This window comes from Haplochromis burtoni, unplaced genomic scaffold, assembly GCF_018398535.1.
Source record: "Haplochromis burtoni strain Fernald_Lab_line unplaced genomic scaffold, NCSU_Asbu1 Contig_133, whole genome shotgun sequence".
Classification (NCBI taxonomy): Eukaryota; Metazoa; Chordata; class Actinopteri; order Cichliformes; family Cichlidae; genus Haplochromis; species Haplochromis burtoni.
In genome coordinates, this window is record NW_024582494.1 from 45,437 (window position 1) to 63,157 (window position 17,721).

The following is a 17,721-nucleotide window of genomic DNA, read 5'->3' on the forward strand; positions in this document are numbered from 1 at the left end:
CGGTATCATCCATGTGCTCTCTGGCAAACTTCAGACGGGCCTGGACATGCACTGGCTTCAGCAGCGGAACACGTCTGGCACTGCGGGATTTGATTCCCTGCCGTTGTAGTGTGTTACTGATGGTGACCTTTGTTACTTTGGTCCCAGCTCTCTGCAGGTCATTCACCAGGTCCCCCCGTGTGGTTCTGGGATCTTTGCTCACCGTTCTCATGATCATTTTGACCCCACGGGATGAGATCTTGCGTGGAGCCCCAGATCGAGGGAGATTATCAGTGGTCTTGTATGTCTTCCATTTTCTGATGATTGCTCCCACAGTTGATTTTTTCACACCAAGCTGCTTGCCTATTGTAGATTCACTCTTCCCAGTCTGGTGCAGGTCTACAATACTTTTCCTGGTGTCCTTCGAAAGCTCTTTGGTCTTGGCCATGGCGGAGTTTGGAGTCTGACTGTTTGAGGCTGTGGACAGGTGTCTTTTATACAGATGATGAGTTCAAACAGGTGCCATTCATACAGGTAACGAGTGGGGGACAGAAAAGCTTCTTACAGAAGACGTTACAGGTCTGTGAGAGCCAGAGATTTTCCTTGTTTGAGGTGACCAAATACTTATTTTCCACCCTAATTTACGAATAAATTCTTTACAAATCCTACCATGTGAATTCATGGATTTTTTTTCACATTCTGTCTCTCACAGTTGAAGTGTACCTCTGGTGCAAATTACTGACCTCTGTCATCATTTTAAGTGGGGGAACTTGCACAATTGGTGGCTGACTAAATACTTTTTTGCCCCACTGTATATATCTATCCACTTAGCACTTTTAATTCTTATTCTTATTTTTATATTTTTATGACAGTATGTTGCACTGAAGCACCGCAGCAATTTCCTAATGTTGTAAACCTGCTCAACATCTGGCAATAAAACCCTTTCTGATTCTGATTCTGAAAAACAACAAATACTACCACAAATCCACTACAAACTGGTCCTGGGACCAGTATGCTTTGCACACTCAGTCACAGAGTTCTGAACACACACCGAAATTATATTATATTTGCACATTTTGCACGTCTTTGTCTTGTCTCGTTAATATCCTGACAATAACTTGAAACTGGTATTCAATACCTACTGCACATTCCACTTTGTATTGTCTCTGTCCTGTCTTTGTTTATCTTTGTTTATCGTACAGTTAATATTTTATAGTTACCATTATAGTATTGTATAGAATTGTATAGTTACCATTAGTACCTTTTTATCCCTTAATTTTATTATTTATTTGTAATTCCTAGTTTTATATCTCTTGGAGATATATCCTTTATATATGTATAAATGCACCATGGGGGGCTTAGGGTGAAACAGCATTGCGGTACACTGTATACTGTGTATACTACTGTATTGACAATAAAGCTCTTGAATCTTTACTTTAGTAACCAAACTGCTGCTGAGATTACCAGTTTGGCTGTATACAGTACTGTAAAAAAGTCGTTAACTTATACTTTTGTACATCGTAAATTAACTGTGATTAACCACTTTTTTGTGTGTTTCTTTGGAAAGCTGAATTTAATGTCACTATTCACACTCAGGCCTGATTACTGCCGGATATAATGAATCAAAAAATCAATAAAACAGAACCTGTCTGACAAAGTGAAGCTGGCAAGAAGACCTCAAAAATCAGCACATCATGCCATGGTCTAAAGAAACTCAACAGATGAGAAACAAAGTCATTGACATCTATCAGTCTGGAAGGGTTAAGGTCATTTCTACAGCTTTTCTAAAGACTCCAGTGAACAACAGTGAGAAAACCTGGGATAGTGACGAACCTTCCCGACCAAAATTGCAAGAGGACAGTAACGACTTATTCAAAAGGTCACAAAAAGAACCCAGAACATCTAAAGACCTGCAGGCCTCACTTGCCCTAGTTAAGGTCAGATTTCATGATTCAACAATAAGAAAGAGACTGGAAAAATGGCATCCATGAGAGAGCTCTAAAGAGGAAACCACTGCTGACCAAAAGGAACATAAAGGCTTGACTGCCAAAATTTGCCAAAAAAACATCTTGACGATCCTCAAGAGTTTTAGGAAACTATTCTGTGGATTGATGAGACAAAAGCTGAAGCTTTTCCATAAAGGAACATCAGAATCAGAATCAGAATCAGAAAGGGGTTTATTGCCAAATGTTGAGCAGGTTTACAACATTAGGAAATTGCTGCGGTGCTTCAGTGCAAACATAGTGTCATAAATAGCACTTAAATAGACATGAAAAAATAAAAGTAGTAATAAGAATTAAAAGTGCTACGTAGAAAGATATGTGCATGAGATATACATGAGATATATACATGAGAATAAGAATTAAGAGTGCTACGTAGAAAGATATACTGTATACATGAGTGCAGGTGGTGATCAGTGCCAAACATGGAATGATGCAGTGACACAGCGTAGGGTCATGTGTTAGTGGTGGGAACAGTCATACGGTTATTGTTCATGTGTCCAACAGCAGAGGGGAAGAAACTGTTCTTATGGCGAGAGGTTCTGGTGCGAATGGACCGGAGCCTCCTGCCTGAGGGGAGCAGGTCAAACAGACTGTGTCCAGGGTGAGAAGGGTCAGCTGAGATCCGAGCTGCACGCCGCAGTGTCCTGGAGGTGTACAGGTCCTGCAGAGATGGGAGTCTGCAGCCAATCACCTTCTCAGCAGAGCGCACAACACGCTGCAGTCTCTGTTTGTCCCTGATAGTGGCTCCAGCGTACCACACGGTGATGGAGGAGGTGAGGATGGACTCGATGATTGCAGTGTAGAACTGCATCATCGTCCGTGTTGGCAGGTTGAATTTCTTCAGCTGCCTCAGGAAGTACATCCTCTGCTGGGCTTTCTTGATGACGGAGGTGATGGTGGGCTCCCACTTCAGGTCCTGGGTGATGGTGGTACCCAGGAAGCGGAATGAGTCCACAGAGGTGATGGGGGTGTCAGTCAGGATGATGGGGGGGAGTGGGGCTGTGTGCTTCCTGAAGTCCACAATAATCTCCACTGTCTTCTGGGCATTCAGCACCAGGACACCAGACGTTCAACCTCCCTCCTGTAGGCAGACTCATCCCCGTCCGAGATGAGCCCAATAACGGTGGTGTCATCTGCAAACTTGATTAGCTTGACAGACTGGTGGGTGGAGGTGCAGCAGTTGGTGTACAGGGAGAAGAGCAGAGGAGAAAGAACACAGCCCTGAGGGGAGCCGGTGCTGATGGTCGGGAGTGAGCTTCTTTCAGCCTCAGGACTTGGACAACTTCCGTCAGGAAGTCAGTGATCCTACCAGATAATCAGTACAAAGTATGTCCGCCCCGTTCGTTCCCTGAATTTGGCTGATTTAAAAATGTTTTGCAAAGAAGGTAGGCAAAAATTTCTCCACACTGATGTGAAAGACTCATTGCCAATTACCAAAATGATTGCTTGATTATAGGTCTTGCTGCCAAGACTGGCACAGGTTTCAAATGACCTTTTTCACATAGAGCCAAGCGTGGATAGCTTTTTTTTCCCACTCTTGATCATGATCTAAAAAGTGCATTTTGTATTTACTCTGGTTATCTTTGTCTAATGCTAAAATTTGTTTGATAATCTGAAAAAGATCTGAAAGTGTGACAAATAGACACACACAGAAGAAAAAGAAAACAGAAAGGGCAAATACTTGTTCACAGCACTGTATGTATTCTAAAAATGGTGTGTAACCTCTATCAAACTGGGATAGGGCACAAACATCAACCTGGGTTGAGTTGCTGTCTATTTTCATTTTTCAAAGGTTTTTACCTTTGGTTTCGTTTTAAATTTGATTTTAGTTTAAATAACAGGTTTACCGGGTATGGTGCTTATTTTTTTCATTTGGATTAATCAATTAACCTATCCCCACAAGCTGCATGTCTTTGGACGGTGGGAGGAAGCCGGAGTACCCGGAGAGAACCCACGCAAACACGGGGAGAACATGCAAACTCCACACAGAAAGACCCCGGCCTGATGGTGGAATTGAACTCAGGACCTTCTTGCTGTGCGGCAACAGTGCTAACCACCGTGCCACCGTGCTGCAACGTGATATCGATTCATTAAAATCCTGAATCGATTTTTTTATATTAATTTATTTTGCCCGAAACGCCAGAATCTCAGGTTAAACCTCACAAACTTTCAAGAACCCCCAAACAGCTAAAACAGTAAATGAGAGCAGGAACACAGATTCTGCACAAAGATGTAAACACAAAGCTCGGACCCGCCGACGGATCAGAATCAGTGAGATGTTGCCTTTCTCTCACATGACGGCATGGACACGGTCGGGGCTGAAAGCCGACAGCTCGCTGATTCCGAAGTTTCTGCGGGTCTGCGCTTTGCGTTTACGCCCTTTTGCTGTGATTCTAAAGCTGTTAGTTTTATCTCTCTCCAAACATTATTGACCAAACCAGCAGCAAAAGAAGATCCAAACTATGCTTCATATAAACATCGTCATGAATTCCCTCTGACTTTTGCTGTTTTGCTTCCACCACACTTGATGCACATCTCTCTTTCTTTCTCTCTCTCTCAGTATACTTCAACAACAGTTTCCCGTCTAAAAATCTGTTTTCTGCATTATTCGCTTGCTTGTTACGCACAAGTCTACCGTTGTTTACAGCGCCGTCGGCCGCTGTTTAACTTCAGAGGTAATGTTCATATGTTGATTAATGGTTTTCTTTTGTTTTTGATGTACTGCAGAATATTTTTATAAAATCCCAGGCCAGTAAAATCACCTTTATGTTTTTCTGTGTTTTATCTTCAGCTACTTTGACACAAAGGCATCTGCTGTGATGCTCACACCTTTGATAAAGTCTGGAAAGTGTCAGCTTCCTTTTTATAGATAGGAAAATATGTAAATGTACTGATCTGAATTATAATATGTCTGAGGCAAAATTTCCCAGATTTAAATCGAATCGAATTGAATGGAATCGGAATCAAATCGATTCTAGAAATCAGTGAGATACTCAGCCCTAGTGTTTCTGTCAAAGCTGCATTTTATTTTGAAAAGTTGTTTCGGAAGCATACTTCTTCCTCTAACTAACTTGGCGCTGTGACATTACAGTGAACACACGGGCTAGCCAGTCTGACAGCAATAAATCTTCCAGTAAGCAAAGGAGATCTCTGCATTGTCCACCCGGATCTATATTATTTGTGTTATGAGAAGAGGACGCGGGCTCTCTTTGGACAGCGGTGAGGAAAAAAAGTAGCGCCGGGGCTAATGCTAGCTTACGGCTGCCTGTAACATGACCTAGCTTAATCGGTTAGCCTCCAGGACAGCACTCACCGTGAGAGATTTTCAAGTGTGACAGCTGCTAATAACTAACCGAGAAAAGCCGGACATATGTGTGTACAGCTACCTATCTAAACACCGTGTGTAGCAATGTGTAGGAAGATGCACGGCGTCACTGCTAACTCTTGTTCGATAACTTTGCTAAAACACTTTTAATAAACAATCCATCTTGCATCCACTGCAGTTTGATACTTAAGTTATGTAACTGTAATATTAAGATCAACTGAAGTGTTTCGGCTCGATCCAAACTGTGTTTGCGGTGTTATTCGTGCCCGCTGATACGAGTGTGTTTGTCCTTGCTGACGCCTCCGGTTTCAGATTGACCAGCATGGCTGCGGCGCCTCCACTCAGACGGACAGACTCGGCCCGGGGCGAGTTTTCCCCTCTCAAGCACTTTGTTGTGGCCAAGAAGACGATAAGCGATGTGTTCGAGCAGCTACTCCACTACGTGAAGGAGACTTCAGAGTTTGTGGAAGGTGAGAGAAGTTTGCCTGGGAGCTTCTAACACCGACTTCTTGTCAATCAGGAGTGTTGGTGCAGGAGGCGCACAGCACTTGCTTTTCTTCATGCTGTGTTTTTGTGCTGACAGACATCAGCGGGAATAAAGCTTTGGAGAACATCGCAACTCAGGATCAGAAGGAGCAGATTAAGGCATATAGAGACAAACTGGCTGTCATCAAGGAGGTGCTGGCACGCAGGCACATGAAAGTGGCCTTTTTTGGCAGGTTAGTCTACCTGTTGACCAGATTTATTTTTATTTAATGACATTTTATTAATAAAAAGTTTTTGTTATCGGTTTACTTCAGTGATGTGTTTGTGAGATTTAAGAAGATCAGAACAGGTATTACAATATAAACGGTGTAATCAGGTGTTTTCACATCCAGTTTTACTTTTTATGTTTACTTTCGTTGAACTATAATAACCATGATGCTTTACACATGTTCTACCAAAAGCGGTGCTATTCTTAAATGGTATTTTCCAGAGTGGGTTTTTTTTGTGACGCTCTCAGTCGTGGGAATGTAAAGCACTCTTTTTCCCTGTTGTGTGGATAGGTGTGTCTTTACTTTCATTTTCTTTAACTATGAGTCACGTGCCTCGAGTAGTTACCTGACCGTGAAACTAATGTGTTACAGCAAAACAAGCATGTCCTATATTCAAGTAATTCAGTCAGATGGCAATAAATTGCACCATACAGCAGCTGGACTAGCTGAAAATAACAGGAACTTTGTACATAACACTTTCATTTCTTTATGAGTTTTTAAAATTATGAGCACACTGAGCAACAACAGGTCTCACTTGCAAATGAGACCTCGAGTGTCAGTGGGACCGCCTGTGTGAATAAAGGTTAAATAAGTAAGTAAAGAATCTGTTTGTTGATCTCAGGACCAGTAATGGTAAAAGCACAGTGATTAATGCCATGCTGAGGGATCGAGTGCTGCCAAGTGGTATTGGCCACACCACCAACTGCTTCTTGAGTGTGGAGGGCACCGATGACGATAAGGCCTACCTCAAGACAGACGGCTCAGATGAAAAGAAGAGTGTCAAGGTAAGTTTCATTCAGAGGCAGCAGAATGTTTTTGGAAGTTTGCGAGCTCTGTCTAGTAATTATGTGCAGCTGATCCCCTCCAGAGAAACAGAGGACAAAGTTTACGTGAACACACGCACCAGAATGCCACCGTGGTCGTTAATCAGAGCATCTGTTCACACTGCTTGCCGCTCTTTCTATCATACTATACATTCTTATTCTTGTTGTTTGTGGTTTGCTATTAAAACACCAGTAATAATGGGACTGAAGTTTTTCACAGTTGCAGATAAATGTAGCACTTGAGTAGCTAAATGGACTGGTTCTTATATGGCGCTTTCACACCAGCACTTATTTCTGTGTAAGTGCTTTCTGTCTAACTTCACACACATTCATACTCCGATGTGTCTGCAAGCATGCAGAGTGGAGCAGCCAGGGATTGAACCACAAACCTTTCAGGTAGTCGATGGCTTGCTCTACCTCGTGAGCTACAGCCACGTAAATAGTCAGTTGAATGCAAATTGAACTGGGCAAAGGCTGAACTTGTAGCCATGTAAGAACATGTGACATGAAGGTAGGCTGTTTACTGCAGTGTCAGGTGTCTGAAATTTAAAGGAGACCCTACAGTCTTGTTTACTGTGTGGAGCTGAGCGGCTTCGTCTCACCTTCCTAATAATCAGTCCGGTGTTTTTACGTGTTAATAACTCAAGTGATTAAAGCTAGGTGGGTTTCCAAGTGGTAAATTTACTCATATTTATAAATAATGCGCTTCTACTCGAATCAAGCACTCAAAGCACTTTTCACTACAAGCCACTTTTCTTCCAGTCATACAGACCTAAGGTGCTTTGTTAACACACTCTCTCACACATGGATTCTTGGGACAATTCAGCACCCTTCGGTGGTTTTTAACACATTTTGGTGGCTGCAAAATGTGCTATAATTTTCATTTGCATTACTATAAACTTTTTGTGTAAATATTCCTAACATCAGTGGATTTCCTCCCTGTCTGCAGACCGTGAACCAGCTGGCTCACGCGCTTCTCATGGATGAAAGCCTGGATGCTGGCTGCCTGGTACGTGTCTTCTGGCCAAAGACCAAATGTGCTCTGCTGCGAGATGACCTGGTGCTTGTAGACAGGTAACAGGATCAGATCTTCGCATCTGAAAAGTCCACCTATCTCGTACATTTGGTGTATTTGACCTCCCTTCTGACTTCCAGCCCCGGAACAGACGTCACGTTAGAGCTGGACAGCTGGATAGACAAGTTTTGCCTGGATGCTGATGTTTTTGTGCTGGTGGCAAACTCGGAGTCTACACTCATGAACACGGTAAAGTGTCTCACACACATCAAACTCATGTTTGGCTGCTGTCCTGGTGTCACTCTGTTTCAATAATTAGTTGCAGCGGCACTTTCATGCGTAGATAGGGAATAACCCGAGCTGGGGAAAAGGCCGGATAACGTTTTAAATCATCGAAACAGCTCCATGGGTGAGCGCCATTCACTTAAGGATTGATCAAAGAAATTCCCTCATTGTTCCCGCTTGTAATTCAGCTCTGAATTTTGTCATCGTATTGCCAGCACCTGTCATCTTATCTGATCTGTCTAGTCAGCTTTTTTCAGATTGCCTATATGCTTGTGTCAGTCATCAAAACCATTATTAAAACCATTATTAGGCTTGTTAGTTACTGATCTTTTATCTGCTCTTTCTTTGTCAGTTACTTGTTTAAATGTATATTAATGCATATATTGATAGCTATTAGATGATAGGGTCGCTGTGTCCGTCGGCCCGTTGTCACCCGTCATTGCTCTATAAGCCTCTAAGTTTTCATTTAAGTGGATGGTGTCCTCCAAAGGCCTATCTCCCCTCACCACACTCCCTGCCGGTAACTGATGCTCTCAGGGGTCGGTGCGTTGGTGGTTCTTGGTGTCCGGGGCTGGGCACTCAGGTATGTACCAGCTCACTCCCGGTGACTACTTGGCGGGCCTGGTGCCTGTTGGTCGGTCAGGTCTCTTCCGGGGCAAAGGGGGCCCTCGGGCCTCCGGCCTCTGGGCCTGCAGCTTGGTTCACTCTGGCACAGCTGGCTGCCGGCAGAGCCGGCGGGCACGCCACTGCAGCCCCCTCTGGCTTCTGCTCCGTGGCTACTGGGTGACCCCTCATCTGGGGCTCTCCTCAGCTCTTCCCACACTCCAGTGGTCCTCCTTGGACTCTCGCACTCTGGGGCTTCTGGATGTCTGGGGCCTGGATCTCTTCCATGCCTGCTTCATGCCTTGGGGGATGGGGCTATGGCTCTCTACATCCTCTAGCAGACCGTTACATGGGGAAACCTTTTAAATACAAGCGTGCTGATCCACACAGGTGTGCACGCAGGTGTACACTGTTCATAGACACAAACTACACCTCTATTGGTATTGGTATTTCCAAGCACATTGTGCACTGTCGTTCCTATGTGCTGCACAACAACATTCAATATTTAGTATTTACTGCTGTTTACACTTGGCTAGATTAACGTGATGGTGTTGTGTTTAGTATGTTGCTTTGTTTTTTTTGCTTGTTTTCTCTTTTTTCTCTCAACAGGTGATCCAGGAGATTTTTTTTCTTCTTTCTCTTTTTAAGTGCCCTTTCTCACTGTCCCTCTTCCCTTCTGTTTTTCTTTTCCTTCATCTTTCTTTCTCCCTTTCCTATCCCTCAGTCATGTCTGTCCCATCTGTAACAACTGAAAATAAAATAAATAATAACAACAAAGGTCGATCAAATGGACCAATACGGCAAGGCCGTGATGATCCATTTGGCAAAGTAAATCCATTGGGTATCCTTGTTGGTCTTCAGACAACAATTCTGATTTCTGTAGATAAATCGAGGATTTATGTAAATAACTTTGATGGCTGAGTAGCAAACATAAAGCTACCATTTCTGCATAAGTGTGCAAACCGTGAGGATTTTTACCCCTGCAGTCTGCACCCCATCAAATCAAGCAGGAGCTTTGTTTTGGAAAGAAAGAAATTACTTCCTGTCTTTACTGTTCTGCACTACTCAGACTGTCCTTTAACTTCTTTGCTTCTAGGAAAAGCACTTTTTCCACAAAGTGAATGAGCGTCTTTCAAAGCCGAACATCTTCATCCTCAACAATCGCTGGGACGCCTCAGCAAATGAACCAGAATACATGGAGGACGTGAGTATGGGATTGCTGTGTCATCAGCCTCCAATGAAAGAGATTGTTACTTTGAGAATACATAATGTAAAAAACCTCATACGTGAAGGTGGCGTGTCTTCTTTTTCAGGTGAGGAAGCAGCACACAGACCGTTGTGTGAACTTCTTGGTGGACGAGCTCAAAGTTTTGGACAGTGATAAGGCACCCAACCACATTTTCTTTGTCTCTGCAAAGGAGGTGCTCAATTCCCGTATGCAGCGTGCACAAGGCATGCCTGAAACAGGTGAGGATACAGGGAAGGTCGGACTAACAAAGTGTACTACCCAGCTTTCATACACGTGCGTTCACCAGTGTTACGCAGAAGCCTTGATATCAATATAAAGCAGAACTATGAATGAATATTAAATTAGAGGTTTAGATGTTTACATCCGATGTGAGTCAAAGTATTGTACGCGTGCATTTTTGCAGTCATGTTCAGAACTTTATGATCTTTCTAATGTGATTAAATTGTCCAACAGGTGGCGCTCTTGCTGAGGGCTTCCAGGAGAGACTGAAGGAGTTTCAGTGCTTTGAAAGGAGGTTTGAGGTGTGTTTGTGTGCGTTTAGGAAAACGAATACATTGAAGCGTATATTCCAATGTTTACTAACAAACTGAGTGTTGGATGGATGTTTCAGTCGTTACAAATATAGGATTCAAAGAAACGTTAGGTTGCATGGATGCCTGCTGAGAGCTGCAGTTAGCGCATCGTCAGAAATTACCGCTGAAGAAAGAAGGGAACTCACTGCTAAGCTAACTGAGATTGTTTCCTCATTCATTGTGAGCAGGAGAAGAAAAGAGTGGCTGCTCTACAAGAAGCAGAACTTAGCTTGTTGCATAAGTCTGCTAACATTTGTGGAATAAATAAATCTTCAGATGTTCCTTTGCCAGCTCAAAGTAGTAGTAGTCTGTGTGTTTCGATGTTTAAAAAAAAAAAAAACAAGAGTCGGCATGAGTCTTCCCTCGAGCAGTAACAGCTGACAGAAGCAGCCAGCTGCTCAGACTTTGCCTCCCGCAGAGCCGTCCACTCGCTGCGCCTGTTTTACATCAACCTGCGTCTTCATTGCTGAAATCTAGATTCACTTAGGTGAGGGCAGCCGTTTGTTTTGTTCCACATTTTTTCATTGAGTTTTCTATTGCTGCTTTTTTTTTTTTTTTTTTTTAAATTTTGCATCTTATTGTGGTATTTTGGTTTTTGTTGTATTTTACTGTATAGAGCCTGGGAATAAAAGCACATAGAATAAGAGACATTTGGCTTCACTGGCAGCTTGGTCTGGCTGTTGGGGTTGTCAGTGATGGATGCTGGACCATCAGATTACATCCAACATAGGAAAATGTTAAAGTAGGCAGTTAGCAAGTTAGCATACACTTCTCCTCCTTTACACCTGAAATAGCCCAATAAAGGAGGAATTGTTTGGAAGAGAGCATATCAGACAAATCATCATACAGCTGGAAAAGGGGAAACAAAAAGTGCTCTGTGAGAAAAACAAAGAAAGCACAGTTCTGATGAAGTAGATTTACTATATCGTTAGAGAGCTGCTTCTGTCAGGGTCAGGAATCTGTTTCCAGTAAGTCATCGCGATACTCTTTACTTAACTTAAAATGAAGAACAGCTACTTTAAATCCCAACATGACATAAAATTCCTACTTATCTATGTTGTACTTCCTCCTTCATTCTGTTGCGTTTGTGTTTAAATTCACTTAATATGTTGATTTTTATTTCTTAATTTTGTTGTGAGATCACCAACACACTACTGTGACCAAATGTGGGCTGCGTGACACAAGATACGCACTCTGCTGCTGTCGTTTCCACATCTGTGTTTCCATTTCTTTTCTTCTTCTTTTAAGTCAAACGTAGCAGGTGTTTATCTTGTCCTACATTCGTCCCTGGTGGCGTGCAAGTTCCCGCACGGCGTCCAGTAGCAGCCACAGTAAATGTCACAGTAACTTGTGTGTTATGGCCTCGCAGGAGTGTATCTCGCAGTCAGCAGTGAAAACAAAGTTTGAGCAGCACACTATCAGGGCCAAGCAGATCACAGAACAAGTCAAGAGCATAATGGATGCCATCCACATCGAGGCCGCGGAGAAGAGGTGAGCGCCCACTACGTTTTCTTTACTTATCATGTCTGATCTTCCTCCAGCTGAAGGGTTTCTAGAGATAAAACATCAGCATGCTGAAAAATTATGTGATCATTTGAGTTGTCAACACGTTATTTTTGCTTCCTTCTGCTGTGCAGGTTTAATCAACGTTTTACTGTCAAGTTATTTACCTGCTAGTTTGCATGTGTGACAGCATTTCTTGTTTGGGGGGTGGGGTCTTCAGGGTGGCGGCACTGGAGGACAGAGAGTATCAGATGGATCGGCTGGAGTTTGTCAAGAATCAACTCAACCTGCTAGTCGATGAAATTAAAAAGAAGATCAAGGCGATCAGTGAGGACGTGGAGTCCAAGGTAACACTGACAAAAGGAGAAATGGATTTTTTTCTGCCCTGAAGGATCTCCAACCTCAGATATTTACTTTGTGATTACACCAACACATGCAGTGCTAATTGTCTGCTGATCACTTAGGTGTTTCATCTGATCATAGTTTTTAAGGAGCCAGATATTACTCTATATCAGCTAAGAGGGTTTTTTTCTGCTTATAAAACAGATTTCTCGTTTATTTATGAACTTGGTCACGCTGTCTGCTTTTATTAGCAAACACGTTGCCAACAGCAGATGGCAGGGTGCCCTCTGGTGGCCAAATTATGCATAATCAACACCTGATTGAAGGGTGTTTCATCTGTCTCTTCTTTAGATCAGCTGATAAATTTATCAGATGTTATAAATGCCAGTAGGTCAGCAAATAGCAAATATTATATCAATCAATCAATTTATTTGTAAGCAACATTTAAAAACCACACATGTTGACCAAAGTGCTGTACATAGTAACAAAAGTAACAAGTAGAACAAACGTGCACAGAGAATAAAACACAAACTCAGTCATGAGTAAAAGCTAGAGAGTAAAAATGTGTTTTGAGACAGGCTTTAAAAATGTCAAGTGTTGGAGAGATCCTAATTTGAAGAGGCAGACTGATCCAAAGTCTGCTCTGTGTGTAGCCTGCTGCTAGGGACAATCAGAAGCAACTTATCAGCTGACCTGAGAGATCTGTTTGCAGTATTTTTAGTTAAAAGGTCAGAGAGGTATGACAGAGCTAATCCATTTAGAGACTTAAAAACAAGCAATAACATCTATTCTACAATGCACTGGAAGCCAGTGCAAACGAACCTGGAGAGATATGGTCATGTTTACGAGCGCCTGTCAGGAGTCGGACTGCAGCATCCTGAACTAGCTGAAGAGCAGAGCCTGGCTGGTACCGAAATAAAGACTATTACAGTCGTCAAGCCTGGATGAAATAAACGCATGGATCACTTTCTCAGAGTCAGCAGGTGACAAGCTGATTAACAGAGCTTTTGTTTGTTTCCTTTCTCCTTTAAATGAAAGTAACTTAATTACCTCTATATGCAAAAATAAAACTGTAATTGTTTTTTTTCTTCTTTATTTCGCTGATATTGAAATTGGAAAAACTTCTTGATGCCTGGACAGAAACCAGAGGAAGCTCCATTGTGTGTCACTGACTAGATCAACTTGAGCTCCCATGTTGCGTTTTATCCAGGTTTCCACCGCCATGGGGGAGGAGATCTGTCGCCTTCATTTAATTGTTGATGAGTTCCACTGTGACTTCCACCCCTCACCTCAGGTCCTCAAAATGTACAAGTCTGTAAGTAAAGGCAGCATAAAAACACCTCAGACGAAATAAAAGCCAATAAAATGATGTTCTGCTTAGCCGGCTGTAAGGGTCAACAATCGATGCTCATTAAAGTTGTCTTCTACACATTCAGTCACCAAGCAGATAAACTGCCTGTACATACTACTTGCTGAAGTTTCTCTCTGCTACACTGTGTACTTCACACATTTAGTTTAACTTTATCTGACAGGCCTCTGAAAGCAGTTAGCATCTGCTAGCTTTAGCACTACAGTGTTCCAGTTTCAGTTTTAGTGGAATAACAGATGCCAAGTCTGCATAAACACTGTGACAGTGCCATGCGTGCAAAGATCCTTTTTTTTTCATCTGACCTCTGACCCCTGTTGCTGTTGGCAGGAGCTGCTGGGTCACGTGGAGGAGGGGATGGGCAAGAATTTGGCTTTCCGCTGCTCCAATGCTGTCAACGCCTCTGTTCAGTCCACCCAGGATTACATGATAGGTAATTCACGTAACACGGATGTTAAGTAATAAGAGCTCCTTTGCAATGTTGCAATATAAAAGCTGAAGTCGTTAACGCAATTTCTGAAAATGGTTTCATCTCTTAAGAAATGGATATTTTTTATTAGAAAATGGCTTCAGGGCAGCATTTTTTCGCTCCGTCACTCATTCGCAGCATTGCTAAACTTGGTCAGAACATTTTTACCTTCAGGCTGATGTCTGCTACACCCTGATCACTGCTATATATACCCTCCTCGCTGAATGCCGTCATTCCATGCCCCATTATGCGACAAATGCGTCACTGTCATGCACGCATGCAAGCTGTGCTCGGTGACAGTGATGTTGTAAAGGTGTTAATGTGCCCTCTGATGAAAAGACTTCCGGAGCTGTTCTATAAATCGGTTTCTCTTTTTCCTTGTAAGGAAAAGTGCAACACAAACGTGTCATATTTGGTTCTTAACTTTGAGCCCAGCAGGTCCCTAAAGTTATACCAGCTCCAAATGTGTCCAAATGTGAATGTCCTCATTTTGAAGGGCTGCCCGCCTAGTGTCCAAATATGCCTTCTCTTCATTTTATGCTGGGATTCTCCCTTTCCAGAGAGCATGCTCCCTCTGCTTCCCTCTTCAACCCAGAGCCAGGTGTCCATGCTGATGAACAGCAGGAAGTTTGACATGAGTTACGACCTAAACTGCGCCACACTTTGCAGCGACTTCCAGGAAGACATTGAGTTTAAGTTTTCGCTGGGCTGGAAAGCGTTAGTCCACCGCTTTCTGGGATCTGCCAATGCAGAGAGAGCTCTTAGACTGGTGGACCAGAACTTTCAGGTGCGCACCAATCAAGAATTATTATTGTAATGAGACTTTTTCACATCCTATTCTGAAAAACTCTGCTTGTCATTCCTTAGACACCTCGCCCAGCACTGCCTCAGACCCAAACACCCTCCTCCTCTGTGCCCCCCACGACCGTGGCAGTGCCCAACCAGCAGACAGCCCTCATGACCCAGGAGGACCTGATAGTAGCTATCGCTTCCCTCAATTCCCGCACTTCAATGGGCGTACTGGTCGTTGGAGGAGTGGTATGTTGTGTTTGAGGTCGTTTTTAATTCCAACATATGAAATATGGTGTGTGAGTAAGGAACCCTAACCCTAAGTCCATTTTTTTATCTAGCACATTTCAAACAAAAGTGATTTACAATAAAAAGAAGAAAGAAATAGAAGAAGCTGCTCTTAACCACAGCACTGGTTTCACTGTCAAAGATGTTTGAACCTGTTTTAATAAAAGGAGCCCGAGAACCCAGGTCTCATTTTAACCTCTCAGTTAATAGTGGACAGTCGAACAATATGAACTCTGATTGGACATATTTAACTGTAAGAAACTGTCTTGACATTGAGTTTTTATTTGTTGCACTCCCTGAGCTTTGTTATGGACCAGGGCGTTCCAATATTCAGAAATCAAAAGTAATGTAAAATTCAGCTAAATGTCCAAAACTGTGTGTCCAACGAAATTCAGGCCTTATGTTTTCCACCACTGAACTAACATGTCCCATGTACTCCCATCTTTGTGATGTGCATTTTAGCCTGTTTAACATTTTCCTGTTAAAAATGGTTGATATTTGTTCCATTGTAGCTCAAAAGGATTGTTTAGACGACAGTCTTTGTAAACCTATAGAGAGAAGAGTAGTATTTGCAAATACACGGTGCTGAACTCGACATGTTTAATCTAAGCTTCCACCACTGAAACAGCAAAATAAGCATGCTTCACCTGCCTACTCTCTCTCAGGTTTGGAGAACCGTTGGCTGGAGGCTGATCGCCCTGTCAGCCTCTCTCTATGGCCTGCTGTACCTATACGAGAGACTCACTTGGACCACGAAGGCAAAGGAGCGTGCTCTGAAGCGGCAGTTTGTGGACTATGCATCCGATAAAATGCAGCTCATGGTCAGCCTTACGAGTGCAAACTGTAGCAAACAAGTCCAACAGTAAGTGTGCTGCCTTTCATATCATCTGTCTATCCAGTGAGCTGACGGTGTGCACTGTGAACCATCTAAAAATCATTTCTGCCACTTGCTCTTCTGTGTGCATGAACAGGTTATAGCCTCATGGTTTTTGCTTCCCTCCTCCTGCCTCCTTTCCTAATTTAAACCTACACAGCTCAGCCCCGCCCTCTGTAACAGAGCTAAATAAATAAGCAGTGCCACACTGTGCCCTCTGTGTTACCAGGGAGATGGCAACCACCTTTGCTAGGCTCTGTCAGCAGGTGGACCAGACGCAGAAAGAGCTGGAGGCAGAAATCCGTCAACTGACAGCGAAGATCGATCAGCTGGAGAGCATCCAGAGCCGCTCCAAGAGCCTGCGGTCAGTCCAGCTCCCTCTCTTATCGGGAATAACGGGAAAAGTAAAGTGTCTGTCTGGGAATTTATCAGGAACCAATGTGGGGAACGTTAACGTCTCAGATCAAATGAATGATAACAGTAATTGGAAACGTGTAGTTGAGTTCTACATGACAGATATCACAAAATGTTATCTCAACCCAAGAAGGTAATAAGTCAAGTATTTCTTTTTATACACGATGTGTGCAGACATAAAGCCACTGACCTGGAGAAACAGCTGGAGGAGTTCACCAAGCAGTATTTGCAGCCTGAGCAGTGAAGATCCTGTTCTTCATCGCTCCACAGTTCAGCTCTCACGGAGCCAGTCATTCCTCAGTTCGGTGCCACGTCACTGCAAGATTGCGCAAACTACAGCCGAGGTTTATGCGCCGATGTTTTGATAATCAGCTTCTCAATTATTCATTTATAATTGTGTTGGTACCCCGGGAACAGTTTAATCTGAATAGCCACTTGTAATTTTTTCCCTTCTTTTTGTGATTTTGTAGATTTGACTGTTAATCTAAAAAAAAAAAAAAAAAAGACGATTCTTCATGATTAGCAGAGAGACGTGCAAAGGCCCAGACACAACAGGGTCTGCTGTATGTCAGGCTCAGTGAACACACCTGAATCCTGTGGTGCAGATATGCTCCACGGGTCACGGTTATCCTGGTCGGCGTGCACACCACCGGTCGGGTGCTGTATTTGGACACTAATGTGCTTCTGACTGTGAATATTTCAGTAACCTCTATGGAGCAAATCAGTACGACTGCACGTGCATCTGTTTGGTCACATCTACATTGTGTGAAAAACAAATTAATTTAATAATGAAAGAAAACAGGAAGCTCAGTAAATTCACTCAATCGTTTGAGTACGATTGAAAAGCTGAAGCCTTGTCTGCTATTTTCTAATACTCCAAACTGTATAGAACAAAAGCTTTCAAAATATTCATATATATATTTTATAATACCCTATTTTATTTATACCCATTACCTGATGATGACTACACCAGTGTGCACTTTGTAAACTTTTTTTCCTCAAATGTGTCCTGAAGTATGTGTAGATTTTCCAAATTGCATTAAAACTGCAACGATCTAAAACGAGA

The 17,721-nt window shown here is 42.9% G+C and overlaps 1 protein-coding gene across 1 annotated transcript; it reads left to right on the forward strand.

Moving 5' to 3' along the window:
• The first annotated feature begins 5,027 nt into the window (after positions 1-5,027).
• mfn1b (mitofusin 1b) lies at positions 5,028-17,721 on the forward strand. Its single transcript, XM_005931008.3, has 18 exons — positions 5,028-5,201; positions 5,620-5,777; positions 5,891-6,026; positions 6,685-6,847; positions 7,836-7,960; positions 8,042-8,150; positions 9,886-9,993; positions 10,103-10,256; positions 10,492-10,559; positions 11,980-12,101; positions 12,334-12,460; positions 13,666-13,770; positions 14,152-14,254; positions 14,851-15,077; positions 15,158-15,328; positions 16,033-16,229; positions 16,471-16,605; positions 16,830-17,721. Exons 2-18 carry the CDS (start codon positions 5,630-5,632, stop codon positions 16,897-16,899), a joined length of 2,268 nt encoding a protein of 755 aa, XP_005931070.1. The 5' UTR covers positions 5,028-5,201; positions 5,620-5,629; the 3' UTR covers positions 16,900-17,721.